The 14,367-nt window shown below is 48.6% G+C and overlaps 1 protein-coding gene across 7 annotated transcripts; it reads left to right on the forward strand.

The window, feature by feature from the left end:
• The first annotated feature begins 1,665 nt into the window (after positions 1-1,665).
• Positions 1,666-12,665, forward strand: ATXN1L (ataxin 1 like). 7 transcript variants are annotated; one of them, XM_059667553.1, is made up of 4 exons: positions 1,666-1,819; positions 3,760-3,827; positions 3,936-4,307; positions 5,037-12,665. In XM_059667553.1, exon 4 carries the CDS (start codon positions 5,156-5,158, stop codon positions 7,220-7,222), a length of 2,067 nt encoding a protein of 688 aa, XP_059523536.1. In that variant the 5' UTR covers positions 1,666-1,819; positions 3,760-3,827; positions 3,936-4,307; positions 5,037-5,155; the 3' UTR covers positions 7,223-12,665. The 7 variants fall into 7 exon arrangements, with proteins under 7 accessions (XP_059523536.1, XP_059523535.1, XP_059523538.1 ...); XM_059667552.1 differs by having other exon boundaries at positions 5,040-12,665; XM_059667555.1 differs by having other exon boundaries at positions 3,936-4,046.
• Positions 12,666-14,367: the final 1,702 nt, after the last annotated feature.

Below are 14,367 nucleotides of genomic sequence, written 5' to 3' on the forward strand. Positions count from 1 at the left end.
ATGCAACTATACTGTTATATCTTTTAACATTAAATACATAATATTGCACTGTACATGTTTGCCTATTTTTTTAACTTAAAATTTTTAGAGCTCTTCTATTTACATTTTACTCCCACCCCTTCATTTAATTTAAGCTTCTCATTTTGCAGAAGTGCAAACCCAAGTCAAGTAGTAAAATGACTTTCCTAAGGCCAGATAGCTCCACAGTAGGGACCAGGGCACAGTCAGTACTTTTTAAATCAGCCAAAAAGCAATGATTATTTATTGAACAAAGTTTGCAGAAACTGCAAGGTGAAAAATCAACTCAGAATCCAAAGTCTCTCCAACAGGTAAACGTATTTTTTTCTCAGTTTAGTTTGTTTTTGTCTGTATGCAGAAGTACTTTTTTTCCCATAGATGTATTGTAATTGAAGCACAAATTCAAATGGTGTCCATTTTATTTTAGTTAAGTTAATCAGAAGTTCATGTTACTATAAAGTTGACTAGTAGTTAATTGGCAATTGAAGGATGACCTAACATTGCATCACATAATCAAGCCCTCTTCCATTAAACTAAGCTGCTCCCCATTGTACTAAACCCCTTCCTCTCATTTCTCACAAATCTCCCACTGCTTGTTTCACTTTCCCCCTAGATCCCCCCAGAGAGGTTTCTGAATTCTTTTTTTCTTAATATAATTTTATTGATTTCAGAGAGGAAGGGAAAGGGAGAGAAAAATAGAAATATCAATGAGAGAAAATAATTGATGGTGCCACCTCCTGCACGCTCCCTACTGGGGATCGAGCCTGCAACCCTGGCATGTGCCCTTGACCAGAAAGGAACCCAGGACCCTTCACTTCAGTCCGCAGACCCAGGCCGAGGTTCTATCTATCCACTAGGGCCCTTTCTGAATTCTTAAAGAGCTCCCATCTCCACCCTGGGTCTCCAGGGGGATGTCTTTATTCTCCTGGGCCTGGTGGCCTCTGGGGTTTCAGAAATCAGGCCCAGGTGCTGGTTTGGCTCAGTGGGTCCCGGGTTCGATTCTGGCCAAGGGCACAAGCAGGGGTTGCAGGCTCCATCCCCAGTCGGGGGCGTGCAGGAGGCAGCCGATCAATGATTCTCTCTCATCATTGATGTTTCTCTCTCTCTCTCCTTCTCCCTTCCTCTCTGAAATCACTAAAAATATATTTAAAGAAAGGAAAAGAAAGAAAGAAAGAAAGAAAGAAAGAAAGAAAGAAAGAAAGAAAGAAAGAGAAAGAAAAAGAAAGAGAGAGAGAGAGAGAGAGAGAGAGAGAGAGAGAGAGAGAGAGAAAGAAAGAAAGAAAGAAAGAAAGAAAGAAAGAAAGAAAGAAAGAAAGAAAGAAAGAAAGAAAGAAAGAAAGAAAGAAAGAAATCAGGCCCAGAAAGCCCGGGATCGCCAATGGCCACACCCCAGGGTTCAGCTCAGGAACCCCTAGAATTTCCCGGAGTAGCAAGACTGCGGGGTCATTGTGGGGTCAAGCTGAGGGCCCGACCCAGCCCCCTTCACGTGACCCCGCCCCCTGGGGAAGATTTCATTTTCCCATCGGAGCGGGTGTGGAGGTGACAGGCAGATGGCCAGCCCCCTCCCGTCTGGGGTTGTGGGGGATGTGGGAGGGGGGGCGGACTCCGGGACGTCACTCTCGGGCCCAGCTGTGACGCCATCTCCGCGCGCCTGGGGCGGGACGCGCTTACGTCATCTCCGGGCGCCCGACGGGGGGGCGCTGGGTGTGGGGCGGCTCCGGGGCCGGGGATGGCGGCGGCCGCGGTGGCGGCGGCTCCGGCACGAGCGGGTGGAGCCCGGAGAGCGCCGTGAGATGGGCCGGTGAGTGTTGCCAGGAGCGAGGGCCCCGCGCCGGCCCCGCGGAGGCCAAGCGGGCCTGGGCTCGGGGCTCCGGAGGAAGCGGCCCCCGGAGCCCGCCGCCCCGTCGAACCGCGGACCGCGGCGGCGAAAGAGGCCGCGCTCGGACCCCCGCGCACTCCCCGCGGACGCTGCCCGGGGGGGCGGCCTCGGGCCACGGCGACCCCGCGGCTGTGACCCCTCTGGCCGGGGTGTCCCGGGTCCTCGGGGCAGGAAGGGGCCCCCAACAAGGAAGCATCACCTGCGGGCCTCGCCCCTGCCCCTCTGCTTGAAGGGACGACCCCCCCCCCCCGGCCTGAACGCCGAATTCCCCATCCCGGCCCCCACCCTTTTTGGAGCAAGGGTTGGGGGGTCCCAGGAAGCCATGCCCCCTAGGATCTTCCAAGCCCCTCTCCTCCAGGCGGGCGCACCCCTCGCCCTCCGCGAAGGCTGGTCCCTGGCAGGGTTCAGCCTCTTGGTTCCTGGGTTCTGCTGGCAGCGTTGGCACCCTCTCCGGAGCAGCCCCCCTTCCCCGTTAGCGGGGTGGCAGGCTGCGTCTTCCCCTTGGGAAACCCTCCGGGAGCCCCTCCAGAGGCCGAGGTTTCCGATTCCGAAATGGGTTTGGCGTGGCGGGCACCCGGTACCCAGGCTGGGCCCTTTGTTGTCATTCCCGCAGACCCTTTGCCTCTGGCAGCCCTTTCAGGAGCTTGTGTTTGGCTCACCCCGCAGTGACCTGGAGGCAGGTTATTTTCTTGAGTGTTTTAGTTGCAGGGAGCCAGGCTCATGCCTAGGGTTGAAGGTGTGACCCCAGTTTTTTGTTGGGCATGAGGGAGAAAGCTGACGGCTTTTCCTTTACTGGAACTGCCCAGCAAAGGAGGGATGCAGGACTTGTGCCCCCGGTGTGATTCGTGTTTGTGGGACTAAGAATTTGTCTTTCCACCTTGGTGTCTCCTCTCATCACCTTCTTGTACTAATATATATATATATATATATATATATATATATATATATATATATATGTATATATATGTGTGTGTGTATATATATATATATATATATATATATATATATATATATATATATATATATATATATCCCACTGGGCCAATCTTAAGAGAGAAATGTTGCCTTCGGTTTGGTTCTGTGGGACTTGGGCAGGATAATGGGTAGTTTCCGAGCCCCGGTCAGCACTGCTTTCTGTGTTTCCGGGGATGAAGGCTCTGTGCTTCAGCACTTGATGTTTCTGGCATGTGTAGATTCAGATATTGACAGTTTGGCAGGAATTTGTGTTCCCACGGTTAGCTGCATGAGGAGCAAGGCAATGTTTTTCATTTTTGTCCTACCTGATTCAGCACTTGTACAGAGTTGTCTCTCAGGAAATTTTACATACACACAGGAGACCTTTTTTTTTTTTTTTTAATCCTGAAAATCTGTTAACAAGGCTTCCCCTTGAGTAACTCCCCCTTGACCTCTTTTTCTGCCCCAGAAACATAAATAATTGTTCTTTTCTCTCTAGTGCCGCTTTTCTCATTTAAATAGCCTCCACAACCGTGTTTTCATCAGCTCGGAATAAAAGTGAAATCTGTGAAGTTGATTTTTCCCGCTTCCCGTTGTTCACTTGGGAACAGTGTTGAGTCTTCCACTTGTATTTGTGCATTTACCTGAGATGGGGATTGGAAGTAAATTTAACCTTTGGGGAAGGGGTACAGGTAGAGAATGAAGGATCTAATGTTAAGGCAAACAATGAGATTTGACATGGGAAGTTTTTTCCAGGGATGTCTTCCTACATATACATGTGCTGTTGCCTCTAGAGAAGATTCATGGAGTTTAATGTCTTTGTGGCTTTTGAATTCCTTTTCTTGATGCTCCTGGGAGGGGTCAGAGGTGAGGCTCCTGCTTACTTTATCCCTATGTCTGTTTTCTAGGCTCCCACACCAGCGGGGCGAACACTGCTTCTTACTACAGCTGCTCAGAAGCACCATTGGAAGCTCAGGTATTACAGGAGCTTTGGATACCTTTAAAAAAAAAAAATCAAAAAAAAAAAATCTGGGATTCGACAGTTGAAAACAGAACAGACTGTAATATAGAAATCTCTTTTCAGATCTAAAGCACTGGAGCCTGATTGGAAGAAATAGGTGACAAAGTTCATATGCATTGAAGTGTTCAGACCAAAAAGATACTTTATGACAATGGACAAAAGCATGTATGAAAGGTGACAACAAGAGAAAGGGGAGAAAGAACTTTCTTACCAATCATACAGACCTAAGATAGTGACAAACAGGCATATTTGGAGAAATGGAATCAGAACTTTAGGAAGCGGTGCCTAGAGCAGACCTTCAGTGGAAAAGGAGCCATTGACAAAAGAAAACACAAAAAGAAAAAGGAAAGGGAATGAATGAAGAAGGCAAATTGCAGGTGGTCAATGAGAAGAAAAGAAGTCTTGCCAGACTAGGGAACACGAAGTCTATGTGAGGTCAGACGAGTTTTGTTGCTCTTTGGGGAGGAGGAAAAACAAATAAATGGTAGAACACTGTTACAATCACTCTCCCCACAGAGTCCAAGTTTGAATGTGGTTATTTCCTGGAACAAAGAAGATACTAATGTTCATAATAGGTCTAGGGAGCAAGGTTTAAAAAAAGAAAGACACAAGCAGACCTGAGTACTTATTTATACCTGGGTTCTTGAGATGGTGGTGATATGAGGCAAAAGAGAATGAGAGTTTAATCAGGCCTGAGGTGGTGGACTGGGGATAGGTGAGATCATAATCCAAATGAGGCTGGCAAAAGGAAGTGAGGATGAGGTCATACGTTCAGGAAAGAAGATAGCACAGTAGTCTTTGGTGGCAAAAGGAGAAACTTAGGAGGAAAGAGCCAGCAGCAAAGACCATGTGTTCAATTCCCTCTTAGGGAAGAATGCTGAGAATAGTCAAGGTCCCCATCAGAGGCACAACTCATCATGAAGCTGTTGGTCTCTGAGTTTGTTGAATGCTTGTCCTTGTAGCTCTGTGGTTTTATGACTGTTTCTTTCATGTCCTAGGCTGAATGAGTAAGGAGGGTAGCATCCTTGTCTGGCCCTCTCTCATACCTCCTTTTTTCCAATAGTCCTCTTTGTTACATCTTCCTGTGTGGGCACAGTTTCTGCTGTTTCCTTTGATTTGGTTCACCCCTAGGTTACTTTTCTTTGCCTCTGATTTGTTCCCTAGCAGATGTGGGCGCCCCAGCCAGCAGCAGAGAGGGTTCAGGGGAGCCACAGAGAAGCCCCTTCTGATGCCCCAAGGAGCAAGCCGACCCCTTCCAGGCTCCAGGAACATCACAAAGCAATATGAAACCTGTTCATGAAAGGAGTCAGGAATGCCTTCCACCAAAGAAACGAGACCTCCCCGTGACCAGCGAGGATATGGGGAGAACTACCAGCTGCTCAACTAACCACACACCCTCCAGTGATGCCTCTGAGTGGTCCCGAGGGGTTGTGGTGGCAGGGCAGAGCCAGGCAGGAGCCAGAGTCAGCCTGGGGGGTGATGGAGCTGAGGCCATCACTGGCCTGACGGTGGACCAGTATGGCATGCTGTATAAGGTGGCTGTGCCACCTGCCACCTTCTCCCCAACTGGCCTCCCATCTGTGGTGAACATGAGCCCTTTGCCCCCCACATTTAATGTAGCGTCTTCACTGATTCAACACCCAGGAATCCCCTATCCCCCAATCCACTATGCTCAGCTCCCATCCACCTCTCTGCAGTTTATTGGGTCTCCTTATAGCCTTCCCTATGCTGTGCCACCTAACTTCCTACCAAGTCCCCTCCTTTCCCCTTCTGCCAACCTTGCCACTTCCCACCTTCCACACTTCGTGCCATATGCCTCGCTCCTGGCAGAAGGAACCACTCCTCCCCCCCAGGCTTCATCCCCGGCTCACTCATTCAACAAAACCCCCTCTGCCACCTCCCCACCTGGGCAGGTGCCACATCACTCCAGTACTCAGCCACTGGACCTCGCTCCAGGCCGGATGCCCATTTATTATCAGATGTCCAGGCTACCTGCTGGGTACACCTTGCATGAAGCCCTTCCAACTGGTGCCAGCCCAGCTCTTACCCCTCAGGAGGGCCAGTCTGCTCTGGAAGCGGCCCCTGCCAATGGACAGAGACAGCGAGAGAGAAATTTAGTAAGACGGGAAAGCGAAGCCCTCGACTCCCCCAGCAGCAAGGGCAACGGCCAGGGACCGGTGCCAGTGGCAGAATGTGTGGTGGATGGACAGTTGTTTTCAGGTTCTCAGACTGCACGGGTAGAGGTGGCGGTGCCAGCACACCGAGGGACCCCGGACACCGACCTCGAGGTCCAGCGGGTGGTTGGCGCTCTAGCTTCTCAGGACTATCGTGTGGTGGCAGCTCAGAGGAAGGATGAGCCTAGCCCCCTCAACCTGTCCCATCATACCCCTGACCATCAGGGTGAGGGGCGAGGGGCAGCCAGGAACCCAGCAGAGATGGCCGAGAAAAACCAGGCCCGGGGGTTCTGCCCTCAGTCCCATCAGGAACCAGTGAAACATAGACCTTTACCCAAAGCAATGGTTGTAGCCAATGGCAACCTGGTGCCCACTGGAACTGATGCAGGCCTGCTGCCCATGGGCTCGGAGATCCTGATGGCATCAAGTTTGGACACACAGGCCAGAGCCATCTTCACAGACAAGGAGCCAACGCCACCCCCCATTACCTCTTCCCATTTGCCCTCCCATTTCATGAAAGGCGCCATCATCCAGCTGGCTACAGGGGAGCTGAAGCGGGTGGAGGACCTCCAGACCCAGGATTTTGTGCGCAGTGCCGAAGTGAGCGGGGGGCTGAAGATTGACTCTAGCACAGTCGTGGACATTCAGGAGAGCCAGTGGCCTGGATTTGTCATGCTGCATTTCGTGGTTGGTGAGCAGCAGAGCAAAGTGAGCATCGAAGTGCCCCCCGAGCACCCTTTTTTTGTCTATGGTCAGGGTTGGTCCTCTTGCAGCCCTGGGCGGACTGCACAGCTCTTCTCTCTGCCCTGCCATCGGCTACAGGTGGGAGATGTCTGCATCTCTATCAGTTTACAGAGCTTGAACAGTAATTCAGTTTCTCAGGCCAGCTGTGCTCCCCCAGGCCAGCTGGGTACCCCCCGAGAAAGGCCTGAGAGGACAGTCTTGGGACCCAGAGAGCAATGTGACAGTGAGGGGAAGAGCCAGCCATCGGGCGAGGGCTCCCGAATGGTAGAGCCCCCGCAGCCAGAGCCTGGTGCTCAGGCCTGCTGGCCAGCTCCGAGCTTCCAAAGATACAGCATGCAAGGGGAGGAGGCACGGGCTGCGATGCTCCGTCCCTCTTTCATTCCACAGGAGGTAAAGCTCTCCATCGAAGGGCGTTCCAATGCAGGAAAATGAACCTCTCTCCCTGACCAGACTGGGACTCTACCCCAGAGCTGGGCCTCACCGTGAGCAGGCAGAGGATTTGCACATGTCGAGCAGGGAATGGCTCTCTTGGCAGTGAGATTGGGGGCGGGAGGTGAGGGGAGTGGAGGCATGAAGGCAGCCTCCCAAGGCAGGGTCTGTTGCTCATTACCCTGTGGCATCCTTTAGGACAGCCCCAGAGGATGCTGTGATGGGGAGCAGCAGGCCTGGGCCAAGGAAGTAAGGGGGTGCATGCAGAATAAGAAACATTCCAAATATCAGGGCCTCCCTGTTCTTTCCTCCCCATTCCTAGCTCCTGAAAGGGGAAAGTCAGGTTTGGGGAGCAGGTGGCAGAGGGAGGGAACAAAGAAAGAGCCAAAAATGATGATCCACAGCTTATAGTAGCAGTTCAACTGTCTGAAGTTTTTTTTTTCCTTTTTTGTGGTGGGAGGGCAGGAGGCCCCATGGTTGGAATAAGGGGGTTCCCACCCAGAACTCTTCTTTTGAGAGCTGTGCACTTTAAAGGGTAATTTTGTTACACAGATGTCTATGGCTGGTTTGTGGGGGAGGAGTACTCATCTGCGGGACTCTGGTTGATCCTGCTTCAGCCCTTTTCCATTTCTCTTCACCATTCCTTCCACAAGCTTCTAGCACCAGGAGAGAGAGAAGCCCCTCTAAGGTTCAGAGTGAAGTAAAGCTTTGGCGGGGACCCAGTCAGGGGACTTTGGGAGAAAGACCTTATGGCCAGACTGACCGGGCTCTAGGCAGGTTTTTTGGAAAGGTAGCTGACCTAACAAAGCTCCTCCTACCCAGCATGCCAGACCTGCTACAGAATTGTACTGAATCTAGTTGGTAATGGTAACTTCTGAAAGAACCAGTGGACCCTTTTCCCCAGGCCCTGCACCCCTCCTCTGTCTGTGTTGTGCCTAAGTGCCTGCGTGGCTCCCACCCTTCTGCTGCCCTAACCCCTCTGCATGGTTTCTTGACCTGGGCCTAATTTGTAGCTGCACTGCCTTTCCCCTTCTGCAAAACTGGTTTTGTTTACTTTGACCAAGACGTCTAGTTTTTGGTGTGTAGGGGTCTCTTTGGTTTCCCCTTCAATTATATTCTCTGTTTTTAAAAACTCAGAAAGAATCATGTCCCCTCTGCAGCAGAACAGCTTGGTGGAGAAACGAGAAGAGAACTGTGCCCTGGGTCAGGGCAAATACACCTGGCAGGGCAGTTTTTACACAGCTCCTCCCATTTTAATTCCACTTCCTCTCCTCGCTGTCCCCTTTTACAGCCAGCTCTAAGGTTCTGGGATAGTCTCGATGACGTTCAATACCTGAAGTCACCTAGATTTCATTTTGCGGTGGGGTATTCCTCTGCAAAGAGTATTTTCAATCTTAGTTGCATCTGCCCTTCTGTGTCTTAAGCCCACATTTTTTTTACAATTTTTAGCAGCAGCTCAGGCTGTGGGATTCTACTGGGTATTGAGAATTAGGCTCCCCCACCAGCTTTCAGGTGAGTGGGTGGGTTTTTTGTTTGTATTTCAGGGGTCTTTAGACTCTTGAAGCAACTCAGGGTATTGTCCACCTAGCTCTCTGGTGAGGCTTCTCCCAGGGTACGATCCTGGCATTTCCTTTAGAAATGTCTTTGGATGGGTCAAGGCCTGGCCTGTCATCAGGAGTCTCAAACCTCTGAGGTCTGATCTCTGCTCTGTCAAAGGCTTTAGGCAAGTCTTGTGACCTCTCACTCTTTCACTTCCTCCCCAGCTGCCAAATGGGGATAAATAATCTTACCTACCTCCTGGGGGGAGGGGGAGTCCTGAGAATGGAGTCATTCTTAGTGTTCAGGTGCTAAAGGTTGTTCTCCTGGGGGAACAAAGTGGCTGAAACTGGCTTGTTTTTTACAAGCCCTACACTCCACTCTTTTATTCCTTGAGAGCAGTTACCTGGTCAGTCGCCTTTTGGAGGCTCATCCAAAGGAAGCTGCTGACCTGACCGCAAGTACTTAAGTCTCTGGTTCACTCAGAACCAAACACCAACCTTGTCTGGTGAACACTCAACCTTGTACTCATTCGGGTTCATGCCCGTTCCCTTCTCTGTTCCCCCATTCTCTCTGAATGCTGCTTTCTTTGGTTTATTTCCTACCGTGGGGGCCTCTGGGGCTGAGTCTTGAGGAATCTTCTCAGAGGATGGCCTTGGAGAAGGTCTTCTCTCTGGCTGTTCCAGGAGCAACTCATCCCTAGGGATTATTGTTTGCACGCGTTTCTCAGAAACATCCTTCCTATAGGAAGGCTCATCAACTGAATATAGTGACGTGCACATGGTAGACACTCAAGAAATGTCCCCATCAGGGACACCAACTGAGCTTCCTTCTCATGGGAGCAAATCTATATCTAACCAGACACCTGCCAAGTAGTTTAAATCAAATAACGCTCCTCTACCCAGCCCGGTAACTTCCACTTAATCCTGGAAAGAGAAAACCTTGTGCACCTTGACAAGTTGGGCGCTGCCCTTTCTGCTGCTGTTCCTCTTCTGTCTCTTGCTGGGAAAGCAATGCCAGCAACTCCCCTGATACTGTGCCGTGAGCATGTAGTTAATATATATTAATACTTGATTTTGCCGAGCTGCAGAGGTGTCTTTTGTAAAATACGGTCTCCCAGAAGAAGCAGCGCTGTGCTGTAATTCTTGGTCAGAGCTGTGGCATTCCCTTCGCCTTTTCTCTCTGGTTCAGTCTTCCAGGCACGAGGAGTAAGAGTAACTTATAGCGTGTCCATTCTTCCTTATAGGAATTTCATAAGTTTGCAAGAGATCTAAGTGGTTTTGAGAGAGAGAGCATTTTAGTGGGAAGCTGTCAGCTTTTGGGGGAATAGGCAATTGAAGACGGCCAGAGCCAGCCCCTTGTCAGGGGTGGGACAGTCCCAGAGCTTAGGGATAGGAAGGAGGACTGCCAACTCTGACACAAGTGGAAATGACTGTGCCACTTTGAAAGCAGGGGAACCAGGTCAAGGATGGGTATTGCCATCACCATTCCTATCAAGGTTAGTGTACATGGCAGTGGGGAGGGGGCTATGCGGGGAAGCAGAGCCCGAGAGTTCAGAGCTGAGCACTCGTATCTATGCGGAGGGGCCCCAGTGGATCTGGACTGACCCTTCTACAATCTTGGTCCCAGTTAATCATTATGCCAAGGGCTTTGGTCTGTGCTGCTTTGCCACTGCTGCTGTCTGCTCATTGTCCTGCCTGCTGCCCCTTATAGCTCTGTCCTTCCATGTCTCTGGCCATACACATGAAATCCAGGCATCCTTTTAATTCTCACATGTGCAAGTGTTACTTTATAGCAAAGTCTCGGTGACTAGGAATAGTATGACTTGCTGCTGGCGGGCTGGTGAATTCAAAGGGATGTGGCTTTAGTGCTTATCAGGAGCCCTTTGGCTCCAAATATCTGAGTGTCTTGAGGGAGAAACAAGCAGGTCCTACAAGTGGGTGTTTTCTGTGTATTAATTTCTCTCCTTTGTGGTATCTTCTGTCCTATTTTTAAAAATGAATGATGGGGAACCAGGTTAGGACCTGTGCCAGCGTCCCAGGGAGGTTCACCTGGCTCCAGTTCATCTGGTCTGGGGTTGGGAAAGGGTTTGAAGTTTGAACTAGCCCTGCTCAGTGAGGTTTAGTTTTATTTTTACTCATAGGAGATGCACAGGTTGGTGGTATGATTGAAACTTGCAACAGGCAGGCATATTGAAGAGTTGAGTGATCACACTGGAGGTGGGGGTGGACATGGATTCACTGGGAAAGGGCCTGGGTCCATTGGAGTAAAGATAACCTGATTAATTGGCCATGGGGGATTAGGTCACAGTCTTAAAAGCAAAGTAAATAGGGCAGAGGCCAAGTTTTAGGGAGGCTTCTTGGCCTCCTAGGGCTAAGTTTACTAAACCACATTGAAGCTACAATACTTTCCAGATGGGAAAAAGTGTACACTACAGTTGAAGAGCTGAACTGTGCTAAGTTGGATGTTGACCAGGAACCTATTAGCCCTTTGCTGGGAAGCCTTCGCCCTCCAAGCTTCCCTGGAGTAAGAAAGGCCTTCCACATTATGCAATAATAAAATAAGCACCTGGGTCTCTGCAGCTGTCAGTGGCTCTTTCAACTCTAGGATCATTCTTTGGACCAGAAGCCTGGTCTGGGCCTAAGATAACCCTGGCCCCAAAGATGCTAGCGTTGACTGCACTCTCTCCTTACCTGCAGACTATGCACAGTGCCTGGGGCGGAAGGAAGAGAGGTGGTGTGGTTTGCCCTGCTGAACCTCCCCAGCAGGAACAGTAGTAATAAATGCACTTTTCACACTAAAGTTTCTTTAATAGTTCTGTTAAGCCTAGATTCTCCCTCTGTAGATTGCAAATTCAAAAGTCTGTGTGGTCCCAAAGCCATTCTAACTGCAAATGCTCAGCAGTGAAGGTGGCCTCAAATTGGGTTCCTGTCTGCAGTGTGTGTGGCAGCAGCCCATGTGCCTTTACCTATTGTCAAACTTGCAAGCATTTATTTCTGTCATGGGGACTGAGGTTCATCAGAGAGAGAGAGCACGAGTGTGAGCTGATAACACAGTGGTTTTACACCCACTCCCTGGACAGGGAGTTTGCACGTAGTTGGGAGCTGAGTGGTTAGTGCATTGCTGGTATTGCTGAAGGCAGAGTTCATCCCTCATTTGTTTGATACTCACATTTGAGAGAATCTTGTGTTGGGGGGAAAACCGACTGTTCTTGTGGCAAACTTGAAGTATTAAAAATAAGGCTGTCCCCTACAACCTTCCTAGTCAAATACAGGATCCCTGTAGCCAAAATTATATGTTCCAGCTGCAGAGAGCAAACTGCTCTCAGCTTGCACAGCACCTTAGGGGAGGGAAGAATATATGAATATGGAATGGGGTGGAGAAAGAATGGGAATGTCATTCAATTGGCTTTAGGGTCCCAAGGAATAGAGAAGGTCGGCACTGGGGAGGTCTGGGTGGATCTGATTGGTGTAGGAGTTCCCTGTAGATAAATTACTGACCCCCAACTACCATCCCCAGTATGTAATGGCTGAATTAATATGTAATCAACCGCATTGTATCTAAAGCCTTAGAACTAGTCAGGTGCTCCCCCCACCCATACCATTTCTTACCCTCTAATCCTACCTGATCTTTAACAAAGCATTAATAATTCTAAGGATAATCTCTATTTTGTTGTGCTTTTTTGTAACTGTTTTAAATAAATCAATTTGTACTGTATATTTGTACTTTTGTGAGATCCTTTTTGCTGTTTTACCATTTTAAGTCTCTGTACTTGGCTACACACAGATTGTATTTTTATTGTTAATGCTCTTCTTATGGATACCTGCATTTAACTTGTGGACTATGTAAACACAATATATATCAATATCTATATATCTATATATCTATCTATATAAACTACTAGCTTTTCCTTTTGGTGTTTGCGCCTTTTTCCTATCCTAGCATTAGATGATGGCCATTGGGTGGGGGGATAGAAACCCTTCGTGGGAGAGCTTGTAATTGAGAGCAAATGGTGCCCATTTTCATGCGGTGGACTCCGGGCAGATTATGTGAGCTGGTGCTGAAGCATTTTGTTGCTGTATATGTCAGAGACCCAGAAGTCTACTTATAGACTTAGATACTACCACAGTCGGTCAAAAGGACCTGTAAAAGTCTCTCCTCAGGAATACTGCCAGAAATTGCTGGAATAAGCCAGTTGCAATGATAGTTACTGCTTCTTAGAAAGCTTGCCACTGGTAGAGGTGAAACACTGGGATACAAGATAGTGACTCAGATACACTTATTGAGTACTTACTATGTGCCACAAACTCTCCTAAGTGCATTATATATTAATAATCATTTATTGCTAGTATTGTTATTTCCAATTTATGGGTGGGGAAACCAAGAAAGAGGTCAAATAACTTACCTGAAGTTACATAGCTATTAAATAGCAGTGCAGAATTTTAAATCCAGGCATCTAACTCTTGAGTCTATTATAGTTCTGAAAATTAAATGAGATAATCCATGTAAAATGCTCAGAATAATCTTTGACATAGTGAATACACAACCATTTTGAAGGATCCCAAGTAGGCCTTCAATAAGGAGCTCTGAGAAAAAGGCATTTGGTTCAATTACTTTCTTTTAAATGTCCAGTACATCATAATAAGCTTATTGAAAGTCTTGTACTTTTCAGAACAGAAATATTTCAACCTGCCTGGAAAGATTTAACCCTAGTTCGGTGGTTGGGGGTGTTGGGTCAGTTAACATGATTAAATAGCCTTGAACCTATGGAGGTCAGAGTAGCGTCCAAGTTTCCTTGTGATGATATTGGAAGAGGTCCACATTCTTGGCATAGTTATTTTTCTGGCTACAAGTTAACTAGGGCACTTCCTTCTGGACCTCAAGATCTATAATTATCTAAACTGTACACAACCTTTGTTGCAGGCTAAGGAAAGTTCTGTGCTTGTTCCGTACCATCACAGAAGCTTTTTAGAAATGACCTCAGCTCTTGTCTCCTCCACGGTTTGGCAACCATACCAACTGCCAGAGTAGTCATTTTGCTCTAGCCCTGACCCACTATTGACTTGAATTCTCATATCACCTTAATTCTGCATTATCCTACAATGGCTCTGGGAAATGATTAAAATGATGAATTACCTCTTCTCTCAAACATGAGTTTCTTGGTGCTATGGACCTTAATATTGCAGCTATTTATATTAACATATTCCTAAGTGCAGCTGTCTGCTCTCTGGGATGGGGTTTTAAAAGTTTGACAAACTGCCCTAGCCAGCTTGGCTCAGTGGATAGAGCATCAGCCTGTGGACTGAAGGGTCCCAGGTTCGATTCCGGCCAAGGGCACATGCCTGGGTTGCGGGCTCGATCCCCAGTAGGGGGTGTGCAGGAGGCAGCCGATCAATGATTCTCTCTCATCATTGATGTTTCTATCTCTCTCTCCTTCTCCCTTCCTTTCTGAAATCAATAAAGAAATATATTAAAAAAAAAAAAAAAGTTTGACAAACTGGCTCAGTTGGTTGGGTGTCATCCGTGCACTGAGAGGTCACCAGTTCCATTCCCAGTCAGGGCACATGCCTGAATTGCGGGCTTGATTCCCCAGCAGTGGGCATGCAGGAGAC

This window comes from Myotis daubentonii, chromosome 15 (genome assembly GCF_963259705.1).
Source record: "Myotis daubentonii chromosome 15, mMyoDau2.1, whole genome shotgun sequence".
In the NCBI taxonomy this organism is placed as follows: domain Eukaryota; kingdom Metazoa; phylum Chordata; class Mammalia; order Chiroptera; family Vespertilionidae; genus Myotis; species Myotis daubentonii.